General features: G+C 50.9%; 1 protein-coding gene across 1 annotated transcript; it reads left to right on the forward strand.

Annotated features, from left to right (window-relative positions):
• Positions 1-252: 252 nt before the first annotated feature.
• LOC106049705 (D(1) dopamine receptor-like) lies at positions 253-8,620 on the forward strand. Its single transcript, XM_066983584.1, has one exon. The coding sequence runs from the start codon at positions 4,085-4,087 to the stop codon at positions 5,426-5,428; it is 1,344 nt and encodes a 447-aa protein (XP_066839685.1). The 5' UTR covers positions 253-4,084; the 3' UTR covers positions 5,429-8,620.
• Positions 8,621-9,063: the final 443 nt, after the last annotated feature.

A 9,063-nucleotide genomic window follows, 5' to 3' on the forward strand; every position in this document is an offset into this window, starting at 1 on the left:
GAATTATGTGAAATGACTTGAAGCTCTGTATTCCTTTCCTTTGTAAACAGGAGAAAAACCACTGTGTTTTCTGCCTATATGTAATAAAGGGGAGAGGAGGAACCAGAGTCTCTTGTGGTGCCTCCTTCTGTTTCCCGGTGCCACAGATCGCTGTCCTTCTGTGTCCATAAAGGTTGTCTGCTGAAAGGAAAGGGATGGGCTCCTGGGTTTCTGTGTCAAAACCCAAACTGAATAATTCCTGTACAAGATGTTGACTTCCCTGAACCCCCCGTATATGCTTTAAAACAGTTAAATGTCCAACAAAGGAGTTTGTTCTTACCAAATAGCCTATGCCAGGCTTTGGGTTACACAGCCTCGATCTTACGAGAGTAATTTTGGGAAGGTTTGCTTCTTTGCTTCAGCTTGTTTCATCATTCCACTTCTTCGTTATGGTGCATCTCACCAAGGAGACCGGTTTCAGGACGCACAGAACACATCCCTTTGCATAAGCTGCCTTGCTGTGGCCACGTAAGAAACTGCTGAGTCAGTTCTGGTTGCCCCCTTGTTTTTGTGTGAAGGGGATGTTGTTTGTCCAACTCCTTGTTCAGATCATAATTAAGCAGCACAGTTGAGCACGTCGACGCTATTTTTTTCCTTTTGTCTAAAGACAATGAAGCTAAATGGAGTCACCTGGCACGCAGGCACTACTCAGAACAAATTTTTCCTACTTCCCTCTGATACTAAGACGTGAAATAAACTTTGAATTCGCAGGCAGTCGAGCCTGTTTACTCTGGCAAGAGGTCTGCCCCGAGCTGGCATGCTCGACCCTGGAGGGCCGCACGTATTTCTTGCAGGGGGAGGCAGGAAGGAAGTTTCTCGCTCCTGTGCTTATCGTATGCTGCCTACAGCGCAGCTCTGGGAAGGCTTGGATCTCTCTTATCAAAACTTGTACCTTGGGAAGGAAAGTGCGGAGACTCCTGGAGGCATAAGCAGCCTCCTGTAATTCTGAGAAGAGGCGTTGAAGAGTTAACACCCGAGCAGCTGCTGCTTTATTTGAAGTGGCTTGTAATTTTCTCCCTTTGATGCAAAGTGGGGGATGTAATCAAGATGGCTGAATAGAGAATTTGAAATAGATTTTGGTGAGACGGCAGGGGAGGGAAATAGAGGGCAACTTCTTGCTGGGTGAGGAAATTAAATATAAAATCCTAAAGCTGAATTGCCACTGAGCTGGAATCTTACCATCCTGGAGTGCTGTATAAAATAGTGCTTAACTTGATTCTCAGAAAAAAAAAAAATAGCAGCTGCTTATGCGAGGAAATGTAGCCGCTGTTTAAGAACATAGAGCAGCAGAACAGTTTTCCTTGTAGAGAAGATTGCATCTAGCAGGCGGGAGGAGGTGATCTGTGAACAAGACTAACTGCCTGTGTTTTGTTTGCCTCTGACAGAAGAGTTAACAGTCCTTTCCCCCGTAGGTATATTCTGAGATGCGCGGAAATTGGGTAATGCTTTGGATCCCTTCCCATCCCTTCTTCCCCTTGCCAGCTCAGCTTTGAATGCCTGTTTCAGAATCTCACCCTTGCACACAACTTGCACTTTCTTTACATGGTTTCGAGCTCCTGAGGAGGAGGAGGAAGAGGAGGAGGAAGCCTTCCTTGTATCTCAAGGAATAGTTTCCTGGAATGCTGTCTGGCTTAGCGTGTGTGACCCAAGTGAGCCGTGAGCTCCCAGTCCAACCTCTGCTGTGACCGAACGCTGTACGACGGATCCCCTGCCATCGCTGCCTTCGGGAGCAGTGAAAGCATCCCGCTGTCTGCGTCTCGGAGCCTGGATATCCAAAACCTTCGTGTCCTGTGTAGGGAACGCGAGAAAAATAAATGCCCTTTGGGGCGCAGGTGGCGGTGCATCTGCATGCGTGGGTTAAGTCTGACAGGGACCAAGCCAGAGCCCTGCGGTGTCTGGGCAATCAGATGGCTCTCCTTTTCCTCCGATGAAATTCTGGACAGGAGGCAGGGAGCTGGCCTGACGCAAAAGACCCGAGGGAGGCTGAGCCGCGAGCCGGCTCTTGGTGCCATCTAGCCGCTCTTCTTGGCATAGGCACTTGGCAGGAGCCTGCTGGAAGACGGTGGAACTAATGGGGCTTAATTAAACAAAGCTTTCAGAAGTAAATGCTGTGACATGTAGGCAGCGAGTTTCTTTAACCTGTCACAGAGCAAGCGTGCTGTTTACTTTAGGAGCAAGCTTCTCGGCGCGGCATCTTCCAGAGAAGAATTGCGCTCTTGTTTCAAAGTTGTTCTTGGGCAGTTCCTGCTCTGCCAGGGATTATGCAAAGCCTGGGTTACGGGGTCGGGTTAATTAAATCTCGGTGCGGCTGAGCTGAAGCTGTGTAGATTGGCTGCTGCTTTCTTCTCAAGTGGCGTATCTGACGGGCGATGGCAGAGGTCCTTGTGATACACACAACTATCGATGCAATGAATGAATGAATTAACACTGAGCTGCCTCTGTTGTTTTATTTCAGTTTGATTTGGAGAGCTTTTGCTGCCCTTTTGTGTCTCGGCCAGCTTACTAGCAAAGCGTTTCTCAAAAGCAGGCCCCATTTAAGCAGCTGTTCCAGAGCTGGCTCTCGAGGAAACTTGCCTCCTGAAGGAGTTTTCTGAGGTTTCTTTATCAGGGGAGCCCTGTAGGTTAGAGCGGTTTTAGTTATAAAGCGAGGGATGGGGTCTGCTTGCTTCCAAGACTAAATTATTTATTAGTAGGTCGGAATACCACGACATTTCTCCCCTCAACGCTGGCGAGCAGACCTCTTGGGGATGACCACTATTTGCTGACAGGGTTAGCTGCTGTGCTGGCATCGTGATTTTCAGGTTAATGTTTTCAGCTGACAGTCGATTGTTGAAGTGATAGCTAACGGGGGACTATTTAGGAATTAAATTTAAAGAAAGAATGCTGAACTTGAAGGAGAAGCTACCTTGTATCATTTTTTCTGAAAGTATTCTCATTTAGTCAGGGCGTAAAACTTGTAATTTATTCAGGATGTAAAAAAATGTGATGTTCAGTACCCTCTTTGATCCTATAAGGAACCTCTACCAGAAGACTGTCTGAAAACTGCTTTGTCTGATACTTTCAGAAGGAAAAAAAAATAATTTAGGTTTATACAGGCATTTTGTTTTGTTTTATTTGTTGTTTTCTTTTTCTCCTGAGGACTTGAAGGAATTTTTCAGTGGAAAGTAGATGCCAGTTTTGCATCACTTGCAGCTGGGCAGCTCGGGGCAGGGGGGAGTAACTGATTTAGGGTCATACACCTGAGCTGTGACCGTGTCTCTGCAGCGAATTTAGGTGTCTTTTATTCAGAGATCATGCCAAGAGATTCTCGCATGTAAATTTCCATCCTGATTTGCAGTGAAGACCCTCAAATCCCACTTGAATGTTTGCTTGGGAATTAGGGGTAAAAGAACAGCTTACCCTGCCTGCTGAGGGATCCCAACGCTGTGTTCTTAGCTTGCAGAGGGCTGACCTGGCGAGCAGGGGACCCGCTGTGTGGGCAGAGCCAGATCTCACCTGTGTGGAATCCCGAGGCAATCATCAGGAGAGGGAAGAGCAGAGAGCAGAGCAGCCTGTTTTATAGCAGAGAACATCCGTCCGCAAGAGCAGCGAGAGCCCAACTCCCTCTTGTGTCTGGCAGCAAGTCCCAGCCTGGCCAGTACAGAAGGGATTGACTGGGATTCTGCAGCAGGCAACAGATCATCACCAGATGGAGAGCTTCTGAGAGAGGAGAGGGAGAAGGGCTTTGCAGCAAAGCCCTCCCAGCTTGCTCAAACGCCAGAGGTGAGTGCCAGCTCTTTGTGAACGGCGGGCTGCAAAGGAAGGAAAGTGGGGTGGGAGGCAAGATTAAAAGCTAAATGCCGCGCTGTCAGCAGGAGACTTGGAAAAGAGTGAGAGCTTCAAGTGCTTTTCCTTGTGCTGGGTCGCCTGGCCGGGCGTGAGAGCTGGGAGGATTGCACTTGGTGCTTCTGAGCCGTCAGCGGAGCAGGAGAAACAGCATTTGGGATGCTGATGGGGACTTGAACAGCTGTGAAATCCCTCAAAGGACAGGAACAACAGGAGACCCATGGATGGTTTTTATTCCTCCACGGAAAGGCAGGCTGTGATCAACGACACCAGGAGTAGGAAGAGCTGGGCAGGGGAAGGCAACTCCACATTGTCGTTCCGCGGGGTGACAGCTGCCTTGCTTTTCCTTCTCATCCTCTCCACGCTCCTGGGTAACACCCTGGTGTGCGTGGCTGTCATCAGGTTCAGACACTTGCGCTCGAAGGTCACCAACTTCTTTGTTATCTCCTTGGCTGTGTCTGACCTCTTCGTGGCTGTCCTCGTGATGCCTTGGAAGGCCGCCACCGAGGTGGCGGGGTTCTGGCCCTTCGGGGCTTTCTGTGATGTTTGGGTGGCTTTCGATATCATGTGCTCCACAGCCTCCATCCTCCATTTGTGCATCATCAGCGTGGACCGCTACTGGGCCATCTCCAGCCCCTTCCGTTACGAGAGGAGAATGACGCAGCGCGTGGCTTTCGTCATGATCGCGGTGGCTTGGCTGCTCTCCCTCTTGATTTCCTTCATCCCGGTGCAGCTGAAGTGGCACAAGGACCGTGAGCTCCTCAGGCAGCAGGAGCAAGATTTAAACATCACCGTGGAGGAGAACTGTGATTCCAGCCTCAGCAGGATTTACGCCGTCTCATCTTCTCTCGTTAGCTTCTACATCCCCGTTGCCATCATGATTGCGACGTACACCCGCATCTTCCGCATTGCCCGGCGGCAGATCCGCAGGATCTCCTCCCTGGAGAGAGCGGTGGAACACGCCCAAAGCTGCCGCAGCAGCGACTGCCCTCACGAAGCCTCCCTGAAGAACTCCTTCAAGAAGGAGACCAAGGTCCTCAAGACCCTCTCCGTCATCGTGGGTGTCTTTGTCTTCTGCTGGCTGCCTTTTTTTGTGCTCAACTGCATGGTGCCCTTTTGTGATCTCGACCTCCACGAGCCAGGAGAGCTGCCTTGCGTCAGCGAGACCGTCTTCAGCATCTTTGTCTGGTTCGGCTGGGCCAACTCTTCCCTCAATCCCATCATCTATGCCTTCAACGCGGACTTTCGGAGAGCCTTTGCAACCATCTTGGGCTGTGGCTACCTTTGCCCCAGCAACGCGGTGGAGACGGTGAACTTCAGCAACGAGCTGGTCTCCTACCACCACGACACCACCTACCAGAGGGAAGCGGCGACCCTTAGCTACCCGCAGCTTCTCCCCCATGCTGCCCCGCAGGTGGAAAACAACGAGATGTCCTGCGACAAGGTCGCTCAGGTCTCCTCTCACAGCCCTGTGGATGCCTTACCTGCAGTGATACACGTGGAGTATGAAACGGGCGTCTCGCTGGAGAAGATTACACCTTTCACCGGCAATGCAATGGACTGAGACAGGGTTGGGAGCAGGGTGGTGCAATGGTCTCAGGTGGAACAGGGTCTCAGGTGAAGCATGGTCTCAGATGGAACAGCTATTGCCTATTTTATGAGGAATTTGAGGATAACGTGGATACCGGGCAGGAGTTGGCATTAAAAAGTGGGGAATAGCCAGAGTGATTTTCCAGATGGCTTAAGGGGTTCATATATATATATATATTTATTTTATTTATTTATTTATTTAATTTATTTTTGTGACTCGCAGTTTCAGATTCAGCCCGGGTGGCCAGGAGAAATCTGGGTGGCTGCGCTTTCCAACTGACCCACGGGAAAATGCTTTCTGCAAAAGACAAAAATGCAAGGGCTTGAATTCCACTTGTGTTGTGACTTCAGCTGACGAAGCAGAGGCTGATGTGGTCTGCTGAGCCTCTCCTCCTCAGTCCACGAATTAAAATCCCAGCTGTGCTTGGGAGAGGGGCTGGTTTTGCCACTGCCTGTGTCCAAAAAGCCATCAGCCCAAGGCTGCTCCATGGGCACAGGCTAAATTCAACGCTCCATAGTGCTGCCTTGTGCTTGGTGGAACAGCGCCGAGCTGCATAGGCGGGGGAAAACACTTTTCGGGGGGGCTGCACAGGAAGGTGGTAGTGGCCTTGCGGGGATAAGTTTGTCTGGGAGATGATTAGGCTCACCTCTGACTGCCTCTCTGTTGTTCAGGCAGGTTATCCCGCAGGCCAGACATGAGAGCAGCCACCTTTCCTGGAGCCCTGGGGCTGCGCTTGGCAACAGCTTGTTTGGAGCATACTGCAGGGCATTTGCTCATTAGCAAAGGATTCTGCCTGCTAAAGGTCTGCTCTGGCCCCTGAAGCAGGGCCAGCCTCTCTCAGCTAGGATGTGCACAGCTGAGGGCAGTCTGGGATGAACAAGGAGCAGGTTTTAGCCCCGGGACACTGGGTCATTTGCTGAGGGCCTTTGGTAACTTAGGGTGTCTGAGCCCTTCAGCCTCAAGAGGATAAATTTGGAGCAAGAATGCTGCGGTTTTGGTTTCAGTGCCTGTACCACATCTTCCATCAGCCATGCCCCCCTCCTTTTCACAGTCTGCTTCTTCCCCCTTTTACTTTGTTCTCCCTCTTAATTCCCTTCCTCCCCCATTTCATTAAGGATCCTTCCTGGGCTGCCTCCCTTGCTGTCTCATTTCAATAATAATGGCTTCTTCAGAAGCACTCCTTGCTCACCTGTACTCTTTAATTAGCCTCTCCTGTGCACATCGGAGCTTGTGTCTGGCTTGCTCGGGGTAGAAATGGCAAGCGAACAGCCCCAGCATTTCACTGTCGACTGTGACACGAGTGACTTCGGAAACGTGTTTTGATCAGTGCTTGCTTAAACACTGCGGCAGCGAGCAGCACATCCGTGTCGCCTCGAATCCGAGACATCTTTAGCTCCCTGGCACAGCAGAAGAGCCTCCCCCCCCCTCCCAGCAAACATTAACAAAGAGAAAAATCAGCAAGTGATAATTATAGAGTAACGGTAATTATTAAATAGAGCCCAATTATAGTCAAGTTTCAGCATAGTCGGCGTGGGAGGGAAGCAGAGCTTGCCGTACTTCCAAGGTGGATGCTTGGATTTTTCTGTGGAAGCGCTGATAAGCCTCAGCTTCATTTGTAGATGGCTCCCCGCACAGCAGCGAAGGTAGTTGTTAAACCTGAGACAGTCTCGGGGCTTTTCAGCTCTGAGAGGACAGGACAGCCTAACTTACAGAAGGAATTGTTCTCAGGCGAGGATTGCTGCCTAGCATTTTATAGGAGGCCCAGCGTGAATGATTTCATGTGGACATTACTGCAGTACATACAGTGATTTTTCCACTAAAAGCTGAGTTGTAGCATGTGTGCTGTGCTTTACTTGGGACTATATATAATACCCAGGCAGTGAAGGTACTGTCCTGGTCTCCCTGCTTCGGAACAATTTAGTAATACTCATCTTGTAGCAAGGTGCTGGGCCTTAATCCATGACTCTATATAAAGAGATTGGAGAAAACCTAGTGTTTCAATATACCACTGGTATCCGCGATGAGCTGCAGGGTAAACCTGCAGAAGAAACACAACGGAGATGGTGACGTGCGCCTCTGATAGAGGTGGGTCTTGTTTTTTGTAAGGTTACTGCCTGCTTTTAACTTGTGTGGAGCTGGGGAGGGCTGCAGGAGATCCCTTGTTCCTCTCCACCTCTCAATCCCCTGCTCCAGCCGGCTGGGGCTCTCTCGTACCAAGGGTGCAGTGCCCCAGCTCCCTCTGGCTGGACCTGCTACGTGCCAGGGCTGTTTCCTTCCTGGCGTCTGCACCAGAAGATCCAAGGTGGTGACACTGAGCTAAACCAAAAGCTTACAGGCTGCGGAACAGGCCTCTGCACGTCGGGGAAATGGGTAACAGCTCCAAAAAGGTGTGTGACTCGGGCTTTGTTTGTCTGGCCAAAACGTGCCTTGTTTAACTTTGCTTCGGAAGGGGTTTCTTTATTTTGCTGCTATGGAGGTGTGGCAGAGAGCAGACGCTTCTCATCCTCTGACACCTCCACCACAGCCTTAGGAAACCCGGCTCGTGCAGGGTCTCAGGTCAGCTGGGATAACACAGGTTTCGGTGCTGCCTCGCACCTGACAAAATGTGTAGTCTGGGTGAGGGCAAACGGGCATCTCCTGTTCCAGAAACTCTTCTTCCCCTGCAATCGCTCAGCCTTTCATTGCTGCACACCGCCAGGGCTGTGCCTTGCGGTGCCGTTTCCCAGCTCCCGAGGTTTGCTAGCACCAGGAGCGAAGTGCAGCGCTGTGGGGGACAGGAGCGAGGAAAGAGGAGATGCTGCAGATCGAGGGGAAAAAGAGGGGAAAAGCACCGCGGTCCAGTGACACGGGGAAGGGAGGCACCGAGGCAGAAGGGGATGAAGGCAACGTGAGCTAAGGCTCATTCTCAGAGAAGGAAGCCAGACCGCTAGCCTGAATTATTCCCAGTGTGTCATCACCTTGCTTGCTCTCACGTCATCTGCTGGCCTGGAACACAGCCCTTTCAGGTGACGTGGGAAGTGCTTCTTATTTAGCGTCTCCGACAGTCCTTGGAAGGCCCAGACCTGTTTGGTTTTCTGCTGATTGCTTTCTGCTTCTCTGAATTTTGCCCCACAGTTCCGCTGGGAAGCATCCTCCTCCTTCCATCCTGAGGTCGTGCAGCCTGCTGCTACGTCCCTGGCTGTATTTCAGAGGTGAGTGAAATGAATTCCGACCTGGGGCTGGTCCTGGAGCAGGAACTGCGGGTCAGGACTTCTGCGTGCTGTTGTAAGCACTGCTCCCGTCCTGCCCTGTAATCCCAGGTAAGTCATTTGGGTTTTTGGAGCTCCGGTTTTGCCATGGGTGAGATGAGAGCCGCAGAGCTGGCTCGCCCTGCAGACAGGTTGTGAAATGGGTGCTTTTGGGGCTGCCAGGATGAGCTTGGCTGTCATTGCTGAACAGTCTAGGTAGGAGTAAAATGAATAGATAGGTGCTCTAGTCTAATGCAAGCTGGATTGTGGAATAAAGTAACAAACTGATGACTTCAGTACTCTGAATGCCCCAATTTGCTGCGGCAGCAGCTGCTGTGGAGGTACCAGGGCCAAAACATTATCTCGTTCGGTGCCCGGTTA

This window comes from Anser cygnoides, chromosome 26, assembly GCF_040182565.1.
Source record: "Anser cygnoides isolate HZ-2024a breed goose chromosome 26, Taihu_goose_T2T_genome, whole genome shotgun sequence".
NCBI lineage: Eukaryota > Metazoa > Chordata > Aves > Anseriformes > Anatidae > Anser > Anser cygnoides.